Below are 23,818 nucleotides of genomic sequence, written 5' to 3'. Positions count from 1 at the left end.
AAAATGGCTAAATTGGTAACTAAATTGGCTAACGTGTAAGAAATGCCCTTTCCGGCTGTCTGGGCCTGTTTGCCACCAAAAGACAGCTCTCTGCCTGCTCACAGCAAAGACTGCTCCAAACTAAAGGCTTCCAGCTACAGCAGAGCATGCTGGGAAAGGGCAAACCAAACCTGGAAATAATGCAGGGGAATCCTACAGCTCCTCCCACAACTAATACAAAGAACTTTTCTACACTAAAATAATCTATGGCCTGAACCAATGTGAGAGAAAATGCAGCGGGAGATTCAACCAGTCCTGGCAGGACATCACAATCCTAACCTAAGTTTGGAAGAGTATCAACTACTCCTGGGTGGGGTTACACACCCTCTGTGAGATAGGTTGATTTCCATTGCTCCAAATGACAGCCCAGATGGATAGATTAGTTATTCTAGAGCTACTTTTCTTATTTTGAAATAACTTTGTTTTCATTTTTGCATACTATAGCTAAGATATTCAAGTGTAAATGTATATCATTACATACAACAGTCAGAATCAGCCGGGCCATAGTATTTCTGATTTCTGTATTATAGTTGTGAAATCTGGACAGTGATGAAAGAGTGGAAATATGTCAGTTCACTTGAAATGTGATGCTGGAGTAGAAGTCTGTGGATAACACTGAGTGCCAAAAACACAAATAAACGGGACTTGAGAGCAAATCAAGCCTGAACTCTCACTAGAAGTCTGTTGTACTTTGGACAGATCATAAGACAGCATAAATCAATAGAAAAGATGATTGTGTTGGGTAAGGTGGGAGGCAGTAAGAAAATAGGAAGAGGAAGACCACATTATATGTGGATTGATTCCATGAAGGCCTGAGTTTGGAAGACTTGGGCAAGAGTTTTGATGACTGGAATTTTTTTATTTGGATAAAACCATTCTACAAAAAAGTACACCTGACCGCAAAAGCTGTAACAAAATTGGCTCAAATTATAAACATCTATTTCCTTTCTAATACAAAAGAATTCCTAACTATCTTAACTACAATACATTTGTTCAAATATCTCTATTCTGGTCTTCTTCTTAATAAATATTATAACTGGACTGTTTGCGTTTTCTCATTCCTCGTGGTTGCCATGAGTCAAAGCTGACAGCAAATAACCTCAAAGCATGCACAATCCATTATGTGTAAATGCCAGACCTCTGGGAATTTAAATACCCCTTTAAATCTGTGTTCATTGCGAAACATGTACGCGTGAGAATTTCCATGTGCATGCGACATGCAGAAATATGTTTTGTAGCCAGCTATGCTCAGTCGAACACCTAGTATTTTTTGAACGTCACAAAACTAAAGTATGTACTTGAGAAACCTTGGAAGGAAAAAAAGGCCTCTAATGGTTCATTCATTAAAATGGAAGCATATGTAAACTTTCAGTTCCACTGGTAAAGTTCAAATTCATTTGAGTGAACTTTTGGCACAAGTCATTTGAACACAAGGGTACATTATAAACAGACTGCATACTTTATGCTGAAGTACAAAATCAGTGAAGAATTTGGCTCTTTTTCTACATGTACAGCGTTTGTTTAGTTTCTGGCTGACAGGAATAAGGATGGACAGAGGAACAGTACTTTTAATGGTTTGTATTGCTGAATCATAATAATGTGGCTGTGTGTTGTTAAACCACAATCTCTTCCATAGAAAAATGAACTGTTTGTTAAGAGAACTCGATGTCTGCTTAACAGCATTTGGCTCCTTCTCTTCTTTAAATTATTATCTTTTTCATTATGAGAAGAGATTGTGTTTAGCGTCCCAGCTTTTTTTGACCGCTGAATAAAATGTGACACATTTCCATCGTGGAGCCCAATGGAGCATGTTAAATCCCACACATGCTTTATTATACATTATTGGCTGTTTTATTCCCAAGAGAGCCAAAAGCTACTGCTACGCATTTACTGCCATCCCTCTGTAATACTTCAAAACGAAGTGAAAGACACATTTTGAAATCCTGGGTCGTATCCGTGGGCGAAGAAACATATCAGGCTGTCTAAATCTCTTTCTTTAAATTGGGAAATAGCTGTGCACAACTTCATAATGCTGAAAGCTCTAGAAAGAGAGCCCCAGTTCCAGTCACTGGTGTTTTGCTGTATTTCACAGGAACCTTGTTTCAACTGAACCATTTATTTCCCAGGCACTTTTAATCTTCTGAGGCTGCACCTGCCGCTCTGCACAAATAGTAACCCAGTTTGACAAACTTTTAACTGCCCTGGCTGGCTCAGTACTGCTCAGGAATGCTGGGAACTGTAGTTTTGTGAGACACTTAGCCTTCTCTCTGTGTCAGAGAGCTCTTGCCACAATAAACTACAATTCCCAGGATTCCCTAGCACTGATCCTGCGCAGTTAAAAGTGATGTCAAACTGGATTATTTCTGCAGTGCGGATGCAGCCTAATAACTGAAATAGAGAGGAGGAGGAGGGTAGGGTTTCATTGCCGCTTTGTTTCCCTCTGAGAGCCATCAAACACTAGCCAAGGCAACCAAGCCAACTAAGGAACCCACACTGCGCATGCGCTCTCGCTTAGGGGGAGCCATTTGTCTTGCCCTCCACCGAGCGAGCATGCGCAATGCCCTTCGCCAGGGCATCAGTTTCTCTTTCGGCGCATGCTCACTTCATTTAAGCGCCCCCCCCCTTGTTTCCCTGCCTCCGCCCTTGGCGGTGGTATTTGAAGCTTGAGCCGTGATTTCACACACTCACACGCGTCCCCATCATAAGTCTCGCGAGAGCTCGGGAAGTGTCGCGCGGGTTCGAGGGCGAAATTTGAAATGGGGATCTAAGCGCGGAGGCTTCTGTGGAAGAGAAGGAGAAGCCGAGGAGGGTGAGTCGGCAGCCTTTCTCTCCCTCTCGGTCCCTCAGCGTCAGAGGAGGCAGCCTCGCCCATTCGGCTTCTCTGGCTGCATCCACACTGGAGAGAGAACCCGGTTGGGCACCGCTTTAACTCTTTTTCTGGCCCAAGGCTATGGAATTCTGGGAGCTAGCGTTTGTTGTGGGCCCAGAGCGCACACAGATCCCCCATCGCCATCACCGGCGGGGCAGGGGCAATGGCACCCCCACGCCTTACATCACAGGACACCGTGGTTGTCGTTGTCGTTGTCGTTATGTTCCTTAGGTTCAGTATCATCATCATCATCATCACCATTATTGTGTTCCTTCTGCTCTTCTCTGGAGGCCCTTTCAAACACATTATTATTATTATTACTATGACTATGTGCCTTAGACTCTTCTCTGGAGGCCCTTTCAAACACTACATTACTACTACTACTACTATCATCATGTTCCTTAGGTTCTTTTCTGAAGGCCCTTTCAAACTGTTTATTATTATTATTATGTTCTTTAGACTCTTCTCTAGAAGACCTTTCAAATCGGTTATTATTATTATTATTATTATGTTCCTTATTATTATTATTATTATTATGTTCCTTAGGCTCTTCTGTGGAGGCCCTTTCAAACAGCACACAATTGGTTCAGGGTTCAGGAAAGGAAGAGTCAGCAGGGACCACATCTCAAATATGCAGTGGACCCTTGCTATACGCTGGGGTTTGGGTCCAAGATCCCCCGTGGATAACAGAATCTGTGGATGCTCAGATCCCATTAAATATAATGACAGCAAAATGGGCTCCCTTATAAAAAACGGAAAATCAAGGCTTGATATTTGAAATTTATACCTTTTTTTTGAACATTTTCAAACCGTGGATGCTTGAATCTGTGTATAAAAAATCCGTGTATAAGAAGGGTCGACTGTACAAAGGCCAATGGAGCACAGCAAGGAATTCCAGGGGGAAAATACTGTTACTATCATTAAGAGGGTAGAAGAAAGAGAGGAAGGCTGCATGCCAGATGGATGGACTCATTTAAGGAGTTCATGGGTATAAATGTACAAGACGCAAGCAGAGCAGTGGAAAACAGAGTCTTGGAGATGTCTCATCCTCAGGGTCACCATGAGTCAGGATTGATTCAAAGGCAGCTGACAACAACATTATGTGCCTTCTGTTCTGTAGGCTCTTCTGTGGAGTCTTTTCAAACAGTACACAATTATTTTTATTATTATTATTATACTTAACACATAACTGTAATATGTGCCATAGCACTAATTTCTAATGCAAACTAAATTATGCTTAAGCTAGAACATTAGGCTTAAAATACAGGCTCCAGACAAATATGGGGACTCAAATATGGAAAGAGCAGGGTTCAGGAGAAGAAGAGGCAGCAGGGACCACATCTTAAATACAGAATGGCTAAAGGAGTGCACCAGGGAATTACAGGGGAAAGAGTCAGCATATGCTTTATAAACTATAGGAAAGTGTTTCACTGCATAGGTCACAAAATGCTATGGAACGCACTCAAGGACATGGGGGTGCCACTGCCTCCATAGTCCTCCTGGTGAAAAATTTGTACCCAAGGACAAGAGGCCACTGTAAGAACAGGATATGGAGACACCAAATGGTTCCCAGTTGGAAAAGGGGTCACGAAAAGCTACATGTTATCAGCCTATTTATTCATCCTGTAAGCAGAAAACAGCACACGAAGAGCAGGTTTGGACTCAAGAGGAGGAGGAGTGAAGGAAGGGGGAAGGAAAATCAACAGTCTAAGATATGCGGATGACACCATATTACTAGTGGAAAATATCAGTCTTAGAAAAACTATTTTTTTAAAATGTGCTGGAGAAGAGTAATAAGGATATCATGGAGAACCAAAAAAGATAAAGAACTGGGTCCTTGAGCATATACAGCCTGAACTCTCCCTAGAAGCCAAGATGATCAAATTGAGGCTGTTGTACTTAGGCTGCATCATGAGAAGGCACAGCTCATTAGAAAAACCATTAACTCTAGGAAAGTTAGAGGGCAGAAGGAAGAAAGGAAGACTGTACACCAGATGAATAGACTCAGGGAAGTCTGTGATCTGCATTTGCAGGATCTAAGCAGAGCAGTGGAAGACAGGGGGGCTTGAACATGTTTCATCTACGGGGTTGCTATGAGCTGAGGTCGAATCGAGGGCAATTAACAACAGCAATTATTAATATTTACTCCTCTGTTCCTTAGGCTCTTCTGCAGAGGCCCCTTCAAACAGTACACAATCATCATTATTATGATATTCATGCATATCCTGCCTTTCTCACATTAATGGGACTCAAGGTGGCTAACAACATTTTAAAAACAATACAGATTAAAAAGACAACGAAGGTTAAAAGAAAATATAAAATGTGCAATTAAACATTCGTATATTAAACCAATTAAAATCATTAAAACAATTAAAAAACTGCATACAGACCCTTAACATTTTTTAACAAATTATAGCACAATGATTTCACTTTACCTACCATGGCTGATTATCTTAGACCCTAAGCAGGGTCAGTGCTGGTTAGTACTTGGATGGGAGACAGCCAATATCCAGTACTGTGGGCTATATTTCAGAAGAAGGAACTGGTAAAACCACATCTGAGCATTCTTTGCCTAAAAAAACCTATGGAATTCATAGGGCTGCCATAAGTCAATTGGTAACTTGAAGGCGTGCGCGCGCGCACACACACACATGTGTTGTGTTCCTTCAAGTCATTTTCAACTTATGTTGACACCAAGGCGAACCTATCACAGAGGGTTTTTTTTTTTTTTTTGGTTCAGAGGAGCCCTGCAGCCCTTTGCTATTCCCTTTCTCTGAGGCTGAGAGAGTGTGATTTGCTTCAGCTCACACAGTGGGTTTACATAGCCAAGCAGGAATTTGAATCCAGGTCTCCAGAGTCATAGTCTAATGCTCTCATACACTCTTAAGATTCTCAGTAAGGGAGCTCCTTTGGTGCCTCTGATCAAACTACAAACTGCAGGGTTCCAGCCTTGGGACTTAAAGCAGAACCATAGTGCTATAATGACATAGTGTGAAAGGGCTGCAGGTCTCCTTGTGCCACTTTTATCTTGTTCTGCCCTGTTGTTTCCTAGCCCAAGCAAGTTGAGGCTTGCTTCTCTCCAGTCTCTTTCATTCCCATATCTCCCTAATACTCCTTTCCTCAGAGTGCCTGTTGTTTCTGGTGAGGTAAGAGATACTCTTTTCACTTAAGCCATCTGGGGAGGGGGAGTTGGGAGGATAAATGGGGGATGGGGATGGGTTAGGGATGGAGGGGTTCCTATTGTTTCCAGCAAGTGCAATATTGCTTGGCGAGGAAAATAGTGGCTTCAAGGATCTTGGGGGATCTACAGGGAGGAAGCAGGAATTACAGTGTGGAAGTGCTCATTTATCTTTTGCTACTTTTGAACAGGTTCTGTTCTTCTCAGTCTGTCTAAACCTTTCTGCCAGCCTGGCTGTTACTGAGGTTATTGTGGGTGAAATTAGAGACTTCAGATTTTTCTTTCCCTTTTGCTTTCTGCTTTGTACTCATACTGTACTCTTCTTCAAGACCATCACCTGTTTACCTTTTCTGTTCTCTCCCCCCCCCCCCCACTGCCTTGTTTTGCCTTTCTTTGAAATGTCATGCTTTGTGTGTTGCAAAATTTATAGAGGTGCCCTCCTGTTTAGGTACTGGTGCAGCTCCAAGGCGGAAAAATGAGGACATTGCCTACTCTATGAATACTGTCCCTCAAAAGAAATGTTCTTTCAGTACCCCCTTTGTTTTGGCATTTCAGTAACTTAAAATTTATGTGGAGCATTTAGGCATCCAGATAAATGGAACAGGCAGAGTTAGCAAGGTAATGTAAATACAGTACATGAAATAGGTGGGAATGATTTTAAATCATTCACTGCCTGCAATGGTAGAAATTTGGGGAATGAAGGAAAATTTTGTTTCAGGGGTAGAATTCTTATTTCTGGTGGCGGTGGTTAAATGCCTGCACTGCAGCCACTTACTCAAAACCATAAGGTTGCGAGTTCAATACCAGCGAAAGGGCTCAAGCTTGACTCAGGCTTGCATCCTTCTGAGGAGGTCACTAAAATGAGAACCCAGATTGTTGGGGGCAATTACCATACGGTTGTAAACCGCTTAGACACTGTTAGTTCAGTATGAAGCGGTATATAAATGAAGTTATTTGGTTTTTGTTGTTTTATTTGGAGGCAATACTCTCACTTTTAGCCCCTGTAACTATAGTTGGCCCTCCGTTTTCATGGGGGATTAGTTCTGGAACCCCCCCCCCAAAAAAAAAACAACCCAGAAACTCATCAATATTCATGTCCCATAGGCTTGAATGGCAGTTTGTGCCTGTGGGCACAGACATATACCTCATTATGTTCCCCCTCCATTTGCCACTTGCACATAAGCGAGGGCACGAATCCAAAGTCGCACAGATAGAGGGGCAGCTGTATCACTGTGGTGGTTGCTGAAAACAACAGGACAGTTGTTAATATGATCATCATATAGCCCATTGTGTTTAATAGGCAGTTTTCTCTGCATTCTCAACAAGGTTACAGTTCAGTGGTAGAGTCTGCATGGAAAAGCTCCCATGTTTAATTCCTGGCATCTCAAAGTAAGGCTAGGAGAAAATCTGTATACAATCCTTGGTAAGATGATCCTAGTGAGTGTTGCCCATAGCGGACTAATGATCTTACACACTATAAGGCAACTTCCATATCCTGTTGCTAATGGTTCTGCCCCTAGTGAAAAAGGAGTGTATTTTGCTCTTTATTAAGGGTAATTACTGCCATGTGTCTGGGTATCCTAATTTTGCTCTTCACTGACTACTGGCCCTGAAACAGAAGAATGAGTTTTAGAATTGTTTTCTATGGCGCGTTACAGACCGCCTGAAAGCGGCGGTCTGCCGCCGCCTCCATTTCCACTGCCAGGAAGCTGCAGCCTCCAAACGGGGAGGCTTCCCGACGGCAGAAAAAGAAGCCAGAAAAAGTGGCTTTATTTCGCGCCACGCTTGCGACGCACGAGTGCGCAAATGGCGCACTTGTAACGTTGCAAGGCAAGGGTGACGTGCGGACGCTAAGCGTCCAGCATGTAAAAATGGTGGCACCCATGTGTATAGGGCGCTGCCATTTTTACGTCCCTCGTCACATGCTAGGGGTGAGGCCGGAATGGACGCTAGGTCCTCGGCCACCCCCTAGCACGTGACGGGGCATCACAAAGGCCCGTGCGGAACGGGCCCATAAGTCATTTAACCCCCCTCCCCCATCCCAAGGATTTTATTGCAAAGAAAGGAACCATAACTGTTCCTGTCACTTTCTCATGAGGGTAAAAAGGCTGTCTTTGTATAAATTTCACTTAACGCCCTTACTAGCTTGAATAATTTAGGATTGTACTGACACTTGTAGTGCAAATTAATTAAAGACAAGGTGTACACTAGGAGTAGTATGAGAGATTAATTTAGAGATTGGAAACAGGTTCTGTAGAATTTCTGTTGTGTAGCAATATGAAGTTGCCTTGCACTGATGTCAGGCCATTAGTCTAGTTGACTCAGTTCTTGCTGCTTTGTTTGGCAGGGGCTGTTTGAGATCTCTGATAGTGATATTTCCTATCCTGTCACCTGAGATCTTTTTAAGAGACCCACTTGACTCGTTTTTCTCTGGCACTGAATTGCTCAATCCCCCTCACCCCCGCTTCTCGGTACCTTTCAGCCCCCAGAGTTTTGGGGTGTTGTGGGGGTTCGCTGAGCTGCTTCACCCAAATATTGCCGTATTTGGGGGTTTTCCCCACTCCGCGTTGGTCTCAACAGGCAGGGAAGGCACCAGTGAGGAGAATGTTTTTCAGAGCAGCCTGAAAATACGTCCGTCGAGCTGCCGTTCCCACCCAGAAGCGCCTGAGATCTTTATAAAACTGGAGATAAAAAGACTTATTTGGAATCTGGCACTTTAAAATATTTCCCTCATTGACTTTCTGGGAATGTTATTTGTATGTGATAGGGTGATGGTGATGGGTACAAATACTTGCCAAAATCCTCAAACCCATGGAAGTTTGCACTCACAAGCCTCAAAAGTTCTAGCAGTGAAGCATGGCTCTCCTTCTGTTGAACTAGTCAAAGAAAAGAGTTTCTGTAGGTAACTGCAGGAGCTACCTCCTCTGGCATACACCTGTGTCTTTCTAAACCTCAGATGGTCCATAGTTTTCTCTTTATTTGGTGAGTGAATTTCATAGGTAAACTGTCTATGATCTCCATCCCCACCCTTTCTCAAAAGCTGAAATGAAAGCTAGGAACAATCTCTGAAATTGCACTACACATCCCAGACTCTCATGGCATCTCTGCAGTGGCACAAATGCAGGAATGATCCTGACTTTCTTTTCCCCAGACAATTCGTAACTAGCAGCTTGTTAGTGCACTACAGTCCTAAAAATATTCCCTTCCTGGGATTGGGGCAGATTTGAAGTTTCATTTTAAGGGTGTAAGTAAGATTCTCCCAAAATGAATCCCATTTTGGGAGAAAGGTGGAACATTACTCCTATAAATAATGTAAGTGCTGTACTTGTGGAGGAAGAGTGAGGTCCTGGCAGTCACAGTTGTATGGTTGGTGAGCAAAACCATTTTAAAATCTATGGACCTCTCAGCATACAAGTCTTTTGTGTGTGTACTTTATATAAATAGGTTTGTGTACTGCCTTTTCTCTTAAGGACCTCAAGGCAGCATACATGGACATCTTCCACCGTCTTTATCAGCATAGTAACTTTGTGAGATAGATTAGGCTGAGTGTGAGCTTCAAGGCCAAAAGGGAATTTGAATCCTAGTCTCACACGTTCTAGTCCAGCACTCAAAACAGCTTTGCTCCACTAGGTACTCAGTGTACTTAGATATGCCAGATTAGGTAGCTTGAAGGAGTTGTGGCAAATACACAGGATGCATATGGATCAAATCATAATTCAGGTGAGAGTGACTTCCAAATTATTTGGGGGAGGAATCTTGAGTTTTAATATCTGGTTTTAACTTCCTGAAACATGACTTGTAAACTATGTGCAATTGTCATCCAGTATGTTATGAATTGCAATGTAAAATATTTGTTATACTGGAGCATTGCTGTGGTTCTCTCTGCTCTCTTTATGTATGCTTCTAAATGATAGATAAATGGGTTATTTGAAAGGACACAGGGTGGTGTAATGGCCTGAGTGTTGAACTGCAGCTTTGGCGACCAGAGTTCGAAACTCTGCATGGGTGTCCCTATTGGATGAGGGAGGGGCTACCCTCTGGATCTAGCGGCTCTGCTGGCCAGGTGGGAAAGTGAATCAACTCCCTGGCTAGCAGCTCCACAAGGTCCAGAGAAAGCTGCTGGAGAGGGGGTGGGTATTAAAAAATTATCCACACTAGGTGTCAAATATACTAGGTATGCCATTGAAACACTGCTCAGCCACTGAAACCCACTGTGTGATCTAGATGGTACTTGAGAAACTCAGATACTTGAAGATACTTATTTAACAATACTACAAAAACTTCTTTAAACCATAAAGTACATGTTTTTACTACAATAATACAATTTTAGGCATCCAGTAGAATAATGAAACCATATAAGCCACCTAGGAAAAAATATTGCAGAGTAACCATAATGGGTGGTATCTCATCTCTAAAGCTTAACAATTCATCAAGGGAACAATCGGAAATAAGTAAGATAATGTCCACAATACAAATACAAGTCCATTTAAAGAAGAAATAAAGTTCATGTAGTTTATGATGTAATTTTTATAAAACCTGAGGTCTGAAGATCTTATGGCTTGAAAAAATCTTGGAAATAACTTTTTAGAACATAAGGTTTATATGGCTTCAAGGAACTTGAAGAGACAGTTATTTCCAGAACCTTTTGCAACCATTTCAAGAGGTTTTTATCAGTCCATGCCTTTAAACTTCTTTTAGATTGCTCATATTAATCCTGAAATATTTTAATACCTCTATGAAATAATTCATATATTACAAAATTTTCTAGTAATTAACCAAGAAAAATATGTTGGAAAGGACTTGAAGGCACAGAAAAATACAACAGATTATTTGAAGGGAAAGATACTGCAAAGAAACAAAACTTGAAGTGTGTCAGGCAGGAGGAAAATAGTGGCATGAGTTTTCTGTTTGACTGTTGAAGCAATAAATAATGGGGTGACAAGTTAGTATATTTTCCCCAGTTGAGAAAGTCTATTTAGAAACATGTTCAAATTAACAATTGATACACCTGTATCAGTTTTGTCACACCCTTGAAATAATTCACCTAAAGTGTTGCAATAACAATGAGAGACAGAGAAACTCTATTCTGTGATGTAATGAGAGTGGCAACAGGTTCTGGCAGCACATGGCTATAATGATAGCTTCTGTAATGTAGACATTGTAGTCCTAATTAAATGATGTGTCAGCTGTAGGGCATTATGGATAGTCAGAAGTCTCTTGTGGTGACTGAACTGGCCTGCTGCCAGTTGATCTTGGAGATCAGGGGACAAGCTGGCTTGAAGAGTCAAAGAAGGGGCAGCGTCAGGGAGGAGCCAGGCTATGTGGGAGCCAAATCTCCCACCTCAGTGACAAAACCACTATGCAACTCCAGCTGGTCGGGGTAGTTCCAAGTAATTCCAGCAATCCTAGCCTGGGATGGGTTTGATTTCAACACAACTTAATCTCCGTAGTGTAGGCTTGGCTAGCCCTCAGACGTCTTGATAAGGTAAAGCTATATTTACTAAGAAGAAGCTCCATTTGGTTCACATTTATTTTACTGTATTTCTAAGTAAAGATGTTTGTGATTGCAAATCAATACATGTACATAGAAGAAACTTGATTGATCTAGTTTTAGCCTTATACTTCCAATAGCTTTGCAGTGTACAAATATATCAAAACATCTATTTTGTACATTTTTCTATGTCATCTTCATAATAAATGATAGTTAGAATACTTTGACATATCTCTTTAATGGTCCCTGTTAGGGCCCCTTGTAATGAGCTTTTGGGGCAATTAGTGTGTACAGTAACTACTCTTCAAAATGCTATGAAGCGACTGGATTTTTGTGTGCTGATTTTACCTAATAGAATTGATCTACAGTGTTGGGCCCAGACATTATTTAAAGCTAGCTAAACAATGCTTGGGCAAACCTTGCTTACTGAATGTCTTGGTATGTTCTGGACGAGAAAGAGTGGATGAGAGTTATGTTGGTCTTGGTTACAGAGAGCCACTGTTCTTTGACAGCCTCTTAGGCTTTGGCAGCCATGGAAATAGTGAGCAGCTGCTTCAAGTAGATTGAAAAGGATTTGCATTTCAATTATCTCACCATGTGATTTTTACCTATTCTGGGAGGCAACAGTGAGGGTGATGGAACAAGCTGAAGATCTTTGAATAAGTAAACAGATTTATTGTACTAATTAAAAGTTATTGCTAGATTTATGTTTGCAGTATCATAAAATGGAATACACTTGAAGGTAAGTCATTAGTTTTTCCTCTACAAGAAATGCTGGGATTGCAGACACCAGAGTTCATTAGCGTTTAAAATTTGTCTTCTTTCAGACTTGCTGTTAGTGTTTAGCTGATGTCTAATACAGGAGTTTTGTGTTCTAAACCCAGTTTCAAAAAATTTCCAGTTTAAGCTTTCAGTTTATATTGGTTATATTACACTGAGTTCTTAAAATGGCTGTGAAGATCTTTTCTACTGATGCTAATTCCTTTTCTTAGCACTAAAGATTCTCAAAAGAGAGGAAAGTACTTCAAAATGCAAAGCACTGCTGATGGTCAGAAATGGAGATTATGATGTAGATTACTGTAGAGACTGAATCTAACCAGCCTAATCAATTAGAAGAGGATAAACCTACTGAAATTCACTGCCAATATGTAAGTAATAGTATTTATCAGCCAACTTTCTTTACTACTCAGTGAACCTTGCATTCAGTGTGAAGATAGGGAATTACAGTCTGAACATACACATACCAATTTTGGCCAATTTATGAATCAGAACTGCATTGTATTTGGGAGATGCTACAGTCTGAAATACATAGTTTGGATAGGTAGAGGAAGGATATAAAGATTTTCTTGTAAAGATTTCTTGCATACAGTCTTTCACATGTCAGTGCAACAGTGGGCTGTACAAGTTATTCTGTAGTTTTCCAGATTGTGAATCTTCCTCTTGGGAGGTTATTGGTTTGGAGTTACACAAATTCTACATCTACCAGCCGAAGTTGTTTTCATCATGCTTTGTAGAGTTGTTCTGGAAACATCCTTTATTTAAAATGCCACAAATTAATTTTTAGAGCCCATTTGTATTGTCTACTATTCTGCGAATATTATAAAACTAGATTTGCAAGAATCTTCTAACTCTTAAGTTAGCTAAACTCTGATACATATACAGTGGGACCTCAGCATCTGTGGACTTGCCATCAGTGGATTTGAGCATCCATGGATGGCAAGCCTGCGTTGTTCCCGATGGTGGCACAGCCATACAGCCGCACTGCCATTGGGGACAATTGGATCTAAGTCCCCCCCTTCTTCATTACCTTCTTACACCTTTCCTTCCTTTCATCCTTCCTTCCTCTCTCCCTCCTCCCTCCCCCTCTGAGGCTTTTGCCCCAGCTTGGCTTCCGAGGCGGAGGCTGGGGCCTCGTCGGTCAGAGGGAGCCACAGCCAGCGCTAGGACTTGGGTCATGGAGCCTGGAGGTGGGAGGCTCTAAGACTGAAGCCCCAGCTCCAGCTGCCTCCGGCTCATGGGGCTCCAGCCTCTGCCCCTAAAGCCAAGTTGGGGCAGAAGACTTGGAGGGGGAGGGAAGAGGGAGAGAAGAAGGAAGGCTGGAAGGAAACAAAGGAGGTAAAGAGATAAGGAAGAGGGAGAGAAAAGAAGGATGGAAAGAAGGGAGGGAGGGAGGGAGGTGGGATTTCAGTCCCGTTATCTATAATGGTAGTCTGGCCATGCCACCATTGGGAAAAATAAGACTTGAGCATCCGTGGATTTTGGTATCCACAGGGGATCCCGCCCTTCTCCCAAGGCTGGGACTCAGGGCGGCTTACAGCATTAAGAAAACACCATTCAGTTAAAAACATACAAAAATAGTACATTAATATAGAATTAAATTTCTAGAATAATTCAATGCTAAAATCAAGTTTAAAAAGATTAAAATGCTTAACATACATTAAAACAATATATCAACACCCCATCACACACCTTAAAAACTTTCTGTTTTAAAAGCCTGTCTAAACAAGTAAATCTTAGCCTGCTGGCGGAAGGATAACAAGCAAGGGGCCATCCTGGCCTCTCTGGGCAGGGAGAGGCAGCCAACTGAAAAGGCCCTCTCTCGTGTCCCCACCAACCGTGCTTGTGATGGTGGTGGGATAGGGAGAAGGGCCTCTCCTGAGGATCTCAGAGCCCGGGTCGGCTCATATAGGGAGATACAGTCTGCCAAATAGCCTGGACCTGAGCTGTATGGGGCTTTATAGGTCATCACCAGCACTTTGAATTGCCCAGAAACAGACTGGCAGCTGTTTCAAAAGGGGCGTTGTGTGATTTCTATAATCTGCCCCTGTTAGCAGCCTGGCTGCAGCTCTTTAGACCAGCTAAAGTTTCTGAACACTCTTCAAACTCTGGACAACATCTCCCAGCTGCTTCATGTATATGTTAAACAGTATAGGGGACAACACAGAACCCTGAGGGACCCCACAGATCTATGGCCAGGGGGTTGAGCAGGAGTCCCCCAGAACCACCTTCTGGGTTCGCCCCTTCAGGATGGAATGGAGCCACTGTAGAACGGTGCCTCCAAGTTCTATCCCAGAGAGGCAGTCCAGAAGGATACCATGGTCGATGGTATTGAAAGCTGTTGAGAGGTCCAGGAGAACCTACAGGGACACACTCCCCTGCCCAGTTCCTTGCGTAGGTCATCCACCAAGGTGACCATGGTTGTCTCTGTTCCATAACCAGACCTGAAACCAGATTGAAATTAATCTAGATAATCTGTTTCATCCGGAAACCCCTGGAGTTGGGAAACCACCACACTTTCTAAAACCTTGCCCAAAAATGGTAGGTTGGACACTGGCTGATAATTACTTATTATTGTGGGATACAAGGATAGCTTTTTTTAACAAAGGCCTCACAACTGCCTCCTTCAGGCAAGATGAAATTCTGCCTTGTAGTAGGGAGGCATTGACTACCTTCTTTATCCACTCAGCCAGTCCCCCTCTGGCCTGTTTAATAAGCCAAGAAGGAAAAGGGTCCAAGACACGTGTGGTGGCTTTTACCTCTCCAAGGATCCTGTCCACATCATCAGGCTGCACGAGTTGAAAAGTATCCATTAACACTGGACTGACAGGAGCCAAGGTTACAGCCACTGTATTAACTGTAGCATCCAAGTTGGAGTGGATCTGAGTGACTTTGGCCCCATACAGACAGGCCAAAATAAAGCTGATTCGGGACACTTTGTAGGTATGCTGTTTCAATGATGCTTGAGTACTAAAAGTCCGGAAGCTGCGCTAAAGCTGCGTTCTAGTCCTTAGGACTGGATCGTGGCTTTGGCGCAGCTATTGGACTCTTAGTATGCATGCATCATTGAAACAGCATACCTCCAAAGTGACCCGAAGCAGCTTTATTTTGTCCTGCCTGTATGGGGCCAAAGTCACTCAGATCCACTCCAACTTGGATGCAAAATGCTGTGCAAATTCTTCACAGCAGGCCTCTGAGTGGTCTGCATTTTCCACTTGAAGGTGAGTGTGTAAAAGACCCCTGACCACTGTGAACAGCTCTGCTGGATGGCTCCATGCAGATGCAATGCTGGCAGCAAAAAATAATTTCTTTTCTGCCCACACTGCCACGGAGTAAGCCTTCAAATAGGCTCTAGCCCGTGTTCGGTCAGATTCACTCTGAGTCTTCTGCCAACGTTGCTCTAGTCTCTGTCTCACTCGCTTCATCACCATCAACTATCTGGAGAACCAGGGTACTGGTTTGGCTCCGCTCTGTAATCGGAGCGATTGTGTTCATTTCCCCATTCTAAAGTTTGGCCAGAGCTTCAACAGAATCACCTGCCAAGGTGACAGAAAATTCCCAAGAGCCTCCAGGAATCCATCCAGATCCATCAGCCTCCTGGGGCAGACCATCCTAATGGGTTCCCTACCCCTGCAGAGATTCTGAGTCCCAGTGAGTCTAAACCTGACCAGATAATGATCTGTCCATGCCAGTGGAACTGTGGAATGTTCCACCATACCAAGATCATCATCACCACACACAGCACAGAACAGAAGATGCACTTTTTTGCAGCTCCAAATCCACTCCAGCACCTGGTTTTTCTGGAAGCTTCAGACCACTGCCAAGAATAGTGCTATCCTGTACAAATGTCCCCAAACCTCATCTTTCAAAAGTCAAATGAAAGCTGGCATTTAAAAAAAGGAAATGACTGTGTAGCGTTCCTATCTCAGTTGTTGGAGAGGAACAGGTTCATATCCCCATATGAACCTGTCAGAGCTTTAAGATCTTCAGGGAAAAGCTTTCTCAGTCTTGCCACCATCACAGGCTACCTTGGTAAGGGCCCTCTCAGTAGTTGGTCCCACTTTTTGGAACTCCCTCCTGTGAGAGGCTAATCTAGCCTTCCTACTCTCCTTACACTAACAGGTAAAACGTTTTCTTTTCTAGCAGGATTTTAATATGTAATTGCACCCAGAGAGGCTCCTTAATAGGGCGTTTGCTTCTGTATGATTTTAGTGGTTTTATATGTTTTAGTATGTTTTTAATGATTATGTATTTTTAACTTGTTATATTGGCAAGTGATGTTTTTAATTCTGTTTTTAAAGTTGTACTGTTTTTAAGTGTCTTTTATGAGCTGTGTGGGATCCAATTTAGGAGAAAGGTGGCATATTACATAAATAAATGGGGGAAGATCTTGGCAGGGTCTCTAGGATTCTGTGTTCAATTTCCAAAGAGCCCTGGAAGACTAGGGAATATCATAGGGCGGCAGTTTTGCCAGGCCCTCCAGAACTCTGTGATCAATGACTATAGCTGTTCAGTTGCTGCTGCTGAGGTGGAAATCTAGTAGGAAATCTTTGCTAATTGAAAAGTGATTTTGAAAATGATTTCACTATTGAGAAGCAATTCTCCACACACACACACACACACACACACACACCCAAGAAATAGCAAAGGGGAAAACTTTCTCATAGGCAAGAATTAATAGATTTTTAAGAAGGAAATCTAATTGACAGTAAAGTTTGGGGCCTGATAATTTTATTGATGTATTGTTAATATTGTCTAATCAGAGTATAAAAATCTGTACTTCAAATAAATTCGCACCCAATTAAATTGTGTTTGATAATCATTATTAATATTTTAAAACAAAAGTGAGACACTTGAGCAAATGACAAGTGCCTACTTTGCTCTGTCTAGTCAGTAGAGGTTTAAACATGTTACATCTTAAGCATTTAATTTTTTAATGTACATGTCATTTACATAGCTTTCAACTGTTAAAGAAAATGGAGACTGATGCAGATACAATTTCACGCCTTCGGTGTCAGCTCAGAGAAGCTGAGGAAGAAAGAAGAAAAGCAGCACAATATGGCTTAAAGTTGGTGGAGAATGAGAACTTGTTGCAGAATCGGCTAGATGAACTGCAAAACGAAATAGTTGCCCTAACAGAGGTGAACTATTATCTAGATGTTTTTACCTAGATTCATTCCCTTCTGCTTTCTGATATAAAATATAGATACCATAGCATTTTCCATTTAAGAAGTGTAATAAGTAAGAAATTTCAGGTTGAGGGCCTTGAGGCCAAATTGCTAATGCACATTGCCTAACTTATTTCCTAACTTCCTAACATTTTCCTCATCAAGAAAATGTTTTGCATAACTTAAGGCTGAATTTTCTTAGTGATTGCTGCCATCTTGTGGTAAGTATATCATATATTCCTTGAGATCAATGAAATTTCTCTTCTTCTCCAATAGCCTTGGCTGAAGAGCGAGGTATAAATAAATTATTATTGTTGTTATTATTATTATTCCCACAGGATGGATATCATGAATTATATGCACTGTATTTATACTTAGGTGAAATCATTCTTTGTGGTGAACTTTGTTATTCTAGTTAACATTCCTAGCAGCTTCCAAATTAGCACCTGTATTTAAACAATAAATATATTTCCATGTGCGTAGTATGTGTGGATCACAGCCTTTCCCTTATGCTATTCTCTTTGGCCATCATATGTCAGCCACTTCCTTTTTGGGTGGGGAGGGTGAAGAATAGAAAAGGAGCTCAGTAGAACAAAATGTGCATCCTTGCCAAGGTCTTTTGGATATGCTTCAAGACTACATGCTTAGTGGGTTATCTCCTGAAGATAATGTTTTGTCCTGTATTGCAACTCTGTGAAATTTCTTTTCCAGAATTTTGAGCAAGAAAAGTACACTCTTCAGAGAGAAGTAGAACTGAAGAATAGAATGTTGGGAAGTCTCAATCTTGAATATGAGAGTCTTAAACAGCAGCAAAATGTGCAACTAGATATACAGCGTGAACAACTGGAAAGGGTGCATGGACAAGAAGTAAATGAACTTAAGAATAAGGTTTGTGATATATACATGGCAACTTAATGCTTGACCCTGAAGACATATTAGACATAGGCCTCAAACAGACGAGCCCAAAGAAGTAGTTTCAGGTTGCTTTGGGGGCATGACAGTTAGATGACATACGCTCCTGAAATGGCTAGAAACCATGCAGCCAGACTAAAAAGAAGCTGAATTCTTTCACTCTTTCCTGGAAGATGCACACCTTCGACCCTGCATATAAACTCACCGATGCCAGAGCGGTTCTAAAGGTGCCATCTATCCTAACCCCGTGCATATAAACACACTGATTCAGGTGCACATTTTAAAAGGACAGAGTGCCGTACCCAAGCAGTGGGGGTGGCAGTGGAAAGACGTGTAAGTGTGACACCTGTAATGGACGTCAATAAAACTTACACGAACCACACAGTCCAAGAGGAGGCGTGGAGTGAAGGGGGTGGATGATTTTACCTTGCTAGTATCTTCATGGGCACAGCTCTGCTCTGATGACCTGTCCTGTTGGAGGGCTGCACATGCAATTGTGTGGAGCTTAAAAGGGATGGCCATCCAATGGTGGTTTGTTTCTGTGATGATGCACAGGAGTGGTGGTGGTGGTGGGGGGGAAGTACCCAGTGTTTTGATGCCAGGCAGTGCAGTCATGACATGCACATTCTGGCTGCCTTGGGAGCGGATGGTGTGGTCAGTGGGGACTTGCCCCACTCTTGGAAAAAACAGCTTTGGTCCGCTCTTTCATGCTCATTTGCTTGACCCCATAGCCCACCTTTTGTCAAAACTGTTCTGAATTTTGAGCAGGTTATTTACTGCAGTGCTGGATAACTGACAATTAGGTGCCTAATAATTTTGATTACATAGGTGCTTTATAGATGGGCCCTATTGGGCGACGTCGTTAAGCGCGAGGGGCGGTGCTTCCTGACGCACCTTGCCCCTCGCATGTAACGAGGGCGTCAAAATGGTGGCGCCCTATACAGATGGGCACCACCATTTTAACGTGACAGACGCTTAGCATCCGCGTGTTGCGGTGCAGTTGTGATGCTGCAAGGGTGCCATTGGTGCCTTGCGGCATCATAACTGCACCACAAGAAGAACCCGCTTTTTGCGGGTTCTTTTTGCTGTGCGGGGGAGCCGAGTGGTTTGTCCGCTGCGGCTCCCTCGTGCAGCAAACAAGGGCGGCGGCAGACCGCCTTTTTGGGTGGTCTGTAAAACGCCATAGTGTACAATAGACTGACAGTGTAAGTGAACATTTGTTTCATTTTGTAGGATTCTGAGCAGTATATTTTCCTCAAATAGTGCATACTGCCTGTGCTGTATACTCTTACAAATATGAGTTTAGATATGATTGAGTTGCAAGACAATTGAAGAATGATTGTCTGTCTTCAGTTGACATGTATTGGTCGATATATACCTTGGTGGAAAATAGCTAGGAAATAGTATGTAGAAGTTTTCCTGGCTAAGGTTTTCCTTACTACTACTACTACTAATATTTATTTTTAGACTGTCTTTCATTTGGATTGAAGCGGTTTCCAAAAAATGACAAAATTACAATTACATAGTACAAAATCATAAAAATTTACAATCCACAACCTGTTCCCAACATAAATCACATTCAAATCCACATTCTAAAAAAAATCAAGTTAAAAAAACAGTTAAGCTTAAAATAATAAAATAAAAATTTTATTTATATACTGCCCTTCTACATAACCAGGGCAGTGTACAACATTACAAAATACAAAGTTACATTTCCAATAAAACAAATACATTAAAATACATTAAAACAATTCTGGCCAGCTTGCCACTGCTGACATAGACATAGGGGGGGGGGGGGGAACTAGTTGGGACCTGTATCAGGGAATGCAAGTGTAAACAGAAAAGTCTTCAGCCCCTTTTTGAACTGGGCCAGGGAGGTGGCCGAGCGGAGCTCAGTGGGCAGAGAATTCCAGAGGGTCGAGGCCGAGATGGTAAAAGTCCTCCTAGACGTGGAGGCTAGTCTGGCCCCTGGAACCCTCAATAGCTGCTGCCCAGATGTTCTGAGGGTGCGGGGCGGATTGTATGGGGAGAGGCGGTCCTCAAGGTTAAATTATAAGGATTAAAAAGACAGGCAGATGATAGGGTAGCTACTTGTTTTTCCTGCTTCAGGGCAGGAAAGAGAGGCAGGTGGATGCTTTGAGCACTGCTTTTTGAAGGTACATAGAATGTGACATCAAACAATGCAGCTTTGCTCTTGGCTTTTTCCCTTAGGGAATGTTGAAGATGGTTCTGGTATGTACACATTTTGCCTTGGCCAACCTAATGTCATTGATCTTACTTTTGTGTTTTTCTGTGAAACAAATAATAGCTTGCATTTAAATAAAGAATATGTATTTACTTTGGAAAATGTTTGATTTCTAAGATGGAAAAACTGAAATCAGAACTAGATGAAACCCTGCTTAGTGAGAAACAGCTGAAACATAAAGTAGATCATCTGAAGGAAATCGCTGCTTCTAAATCAGAAGAACTACGCATGATGTCAGAACGTGTACATGAAACCATGTCTTCAGAAGTGCTCAACCTTCAGCTTGAGGTGCTGGCACTTGAGCAGGCAAAGGTATGCAGTCTGAATAAAGCATTTGATTCTCTCTCCCCACCCTAATTCAGTATGTTATCTGCTTATGGATAAACTGTAAGTGATAGCTGGGGTAGCCAATTTTACCACTACAGAATCTTGGGTTGTAATTAGACCTATAGATGACAATGCTTTATCTTTGTTGGAAGCAGTTTGGGCTGATACTCATCAACTCCATCTAACCTTGTACAGAGGAGTGAAATGACATATTAATATGCTAGAAAATACAACTTAAGTCACTCATGTGGTACTTTGTTTTGTGGTAGGTGGGGCTTGAAGACAAGTTGCATGATCAACAGTACTGCAAAGAACAGCTGGAACTTGGAAACAGCAATCTTACTAATCGAGTAGCACGTCTTGAAGAAGAGAAAGAAGAGAGAGAAAAAGATCTTGTCTCATATTGTAATGCATTAGAGGTAATCCATTGTGCTTACTGCTGATAATAATGGGTGAATTTTTTAAATACAAAAATTTTGGTGTTTACACTCTAGCAAAGGCTTTTGGCAATATTTTGTTAGATAACTTTTGTTACCTTTTGAAATTATGCAAACAAAGCTGAATTTTTTCACGTTTTCTCTGGGTCATACAGTGGGACTGTTTCAACTGCTGAGTGGGCTATTGTAATTTGGAGTACAACTGTGAAGAGTCTGGGTGGTTTGCTGTAATGAGTTTGCAGGATATGTTACTGGAAAAGATAATCTGCATGGATTCCCTGAATTTAAGAACAAGCTCCTTGGGTGTGTCCTTGGCTTCTTACTTAGTCTAATAGTGGGATGTTTCACCTTCACTCTAGAGACAGGACAGCTGACTAAGAACAGGGTAGTTGAAGATGTGAAGCTGATCAATTGTCACCTTAACCCTTGACCTGCTGTGACTGATTCAGACATCAGTGTTGCAAAAAGAAAGTGTGTTTGGAAAGGGGGAAGGTTGTGGTTTGTACTACTGAGACATGGTGTAGTCGTAATAGATATGTTACACTAATAAATGTAGTTAGAGCTCAGAACCTTAAATAAAATCTGTGAAACAGCACAGCAATTTTGCACTAGTTCATGTACATAGTTGTATGTAACCTTTCTTCTTTCAAATTTTAGAAAGCTCGTGAGATGAACAGAGACCTTCAGGTGCAACTTGACCATGCACTGCAACAGGCTTTGAATCCTTCCAGTAAAGGCAATTCTTTGTTTGCTGAGGTACTAATTGTATTGTGGTTATCAAAGTAGATATACAAATGAATTCTAGCTACCAAATGTGTTTCCATTGTAAGGACATCTTACATTAGGTATTTCAGGACTTAAATCAGTTTTAATGATTATTTCATATTAACAAAGATTTAACTTATCACTGTTTACTGTATATACGCATTTATAAGTCTAGAAATTTTAGTCAAAAAATTTACCCCAAAAAACTGGATCGACTTATTCATGGGTCAATGTAAGTACTGTACTTTTCCTCTTATATTAAAAAGGAGTCATCCCCTTTCTCTGAATAAAAGGCAAGAGGTCAGTCCATCCTGGGAGCAGGAAGAATGGATCCCCTCTACTCTCTCTCATCCAGCCTTTAGGATGAGCACAAACAGTCATGCCTGCCAGAATTTTCTAAGTTCTTTGGCATCATTTTCCTTTGCATCATCCTTTACATCCTTAGTTACATGCCCCTATGTTTTACCTTTGACTTATCCATGGGTCATATCAAAATCCATAATTTTGACTCCAAAACCTGCCCTCGGCTTATACATGAGGGCGACTTATAGTTGAGTATATATGGTACTTTCAGCCAATATTTTAAACAACTGTGTGAACACTCTGAGCTCAACATTGCTTTATTCCTACTTAAGATGTCCAGGAACCACCACAGCATTGCGGAAAATTCACGGCCTGTTGTTAAGGCAGGGTGGGAAGTGTGCAGCCCTCTAGATGTAGTTGGACTACAACTTCAGCAGCCTTAGCTAACATAGTCAAAGAAAATGAATTCTGGACATGCAGTCTAGCAATATCAAGAGGGCTGCAGGATGTCCACCCCTGTCTTAAGATGTTTCCAGATGAACTGCTTGTTAGAGCTGAAATGACTTTAAGGTACCCACAAACTGGACAGAAATGGGGCCCTTCCTTACACTGATTGTTATTAGTTCAAACAGCTTAGCAGTTCATCTAGCACCATGGTGCCAGTGCCCACCTAACTTCACACCCCAATGAAAAAATACCTTTTCTTTGAGGAATCCCCTGCCCAGTTCAAAGTGTCTGATTTACAGTAGTTACTTTCTGAAATGAGAACACTCTCAAGCTCTGCCTAGGAATATAACGGGCCTAAACAAAAATGCCAGTGTATCACTTGTTGAATACTAAGTAAACAGTTAGATAAACTCTGTGGGATTTGAAGCAGTGCCATGAACAGATGTCATTGTTGAAGGCTGATTCAGTGTAAACTGTACCAACAAATACAGGAGCTTAACTAATGTGTGCATGTGTGCTTTAGTTCCCTTGAAACAAACAAAAAACAAACAAACACATTTCTGTATCTCTGGTGTTAACATATAATCACCACATTACATAAGTGTAGAAATAGTTCTGATAGTGTATGCCATATAGTTATATTAGCAGCAAATCACCTAACATTATTTGCCTCAAGGCACAGAAGCTCCCATTGACATGGTGGTTAACCGGGCATATATCTGATGCCGCAGTTATACAAGATGTTTTGCATGGCAAATATTGTTTTGCACTCGGCTTTTTATTTTCTAGGAAATTATGTGTTAATTTCAACATGAATTAAAGCTCAAGAGGTATGTGAACTAACTTGAAGCATTCTTTTG

General features: G+C 41.8%; 1 protein-coding gene across 6 annotated transcripts in view; it reads left to right on the top strand.

The window, feature by feature from the left end:
* Nucleotides 1–2,694: 2,694 nt before the first annotated feature.
* LOC149321948 (protein Spindly-like) overlaps nucleotides 2,695–23,818 on the top strand; it is a 42,238-nt gene continuing 21,114 nt past the window's right edge. For 3 of the 6 annotated variants that reach the window (XM_089505108.1, XM_089505042.1, XM_089504858.1), the window contains exons 1-7: nucleotides 2,695–2,848; nucleotides 12,570–12,725; nucleotides 17,312–17,495; nucleotides 18,234–18,410; nucleotides 20,797–20,991; nucleotides 21,276–21,425; nucleotides 22,101–22,199. In XM_089505108.1, the coding sequence (XP_089361234.1) occupies nucleotides 17,331–17,495; nucleotides 18,234–18,410; nucleotides 20,797–20,991; nucleotides 21,276–21,425; nucleotides 22,101–22,199 (786 nt within the window). In that variant the 5' untranslated portion in view covers nucleotides 2,695–2,848; nucleotides 12,570–12,725; nucleotides 17,312–17,330. Of the gene's footprint in view, nucleotides 2,849–11,481; nucleotides 11,572–12,064; nucleotides 12,320–12,569; nucleotides 12,726–17,311; nucleotides 17,496–18,233; nucleotides 18,411–20,796; nucleotides 20,992–21,275; nucleotides 21,426–22,100; nucleotides 22,200–23,818 lie in introns of those variants that run through there. The other 3 variants (XM_089504968.1, XM_089504918.1, XM_089504949.1) reach the window with 3 other exon arrangements.

The sequence above is a fragment of the Sceloporus occidentalis genome, unplaced genomic scaffold (genome assembly GCF_023333645.1).
Source record: "Sceloporus occidentalis isolate IW3139 unplaced genomic scaffold, rSceOcc1.0.p SCAF_1, whole genome shotgun sequence".
Classification (NCBI taxonomy): domain Eukaryota; kingdom Metazoa; phylum Chordata; class Lepidosauria; order Squamata; family Phrynosomatidae; genus Sceloporus; species Sceloporus occidentalis.
The sequence above is the reverse complement of the archived record's forward strand: the minus strand, read 5'-3'. Positions and strand labels throughout refer to the sequence as shown.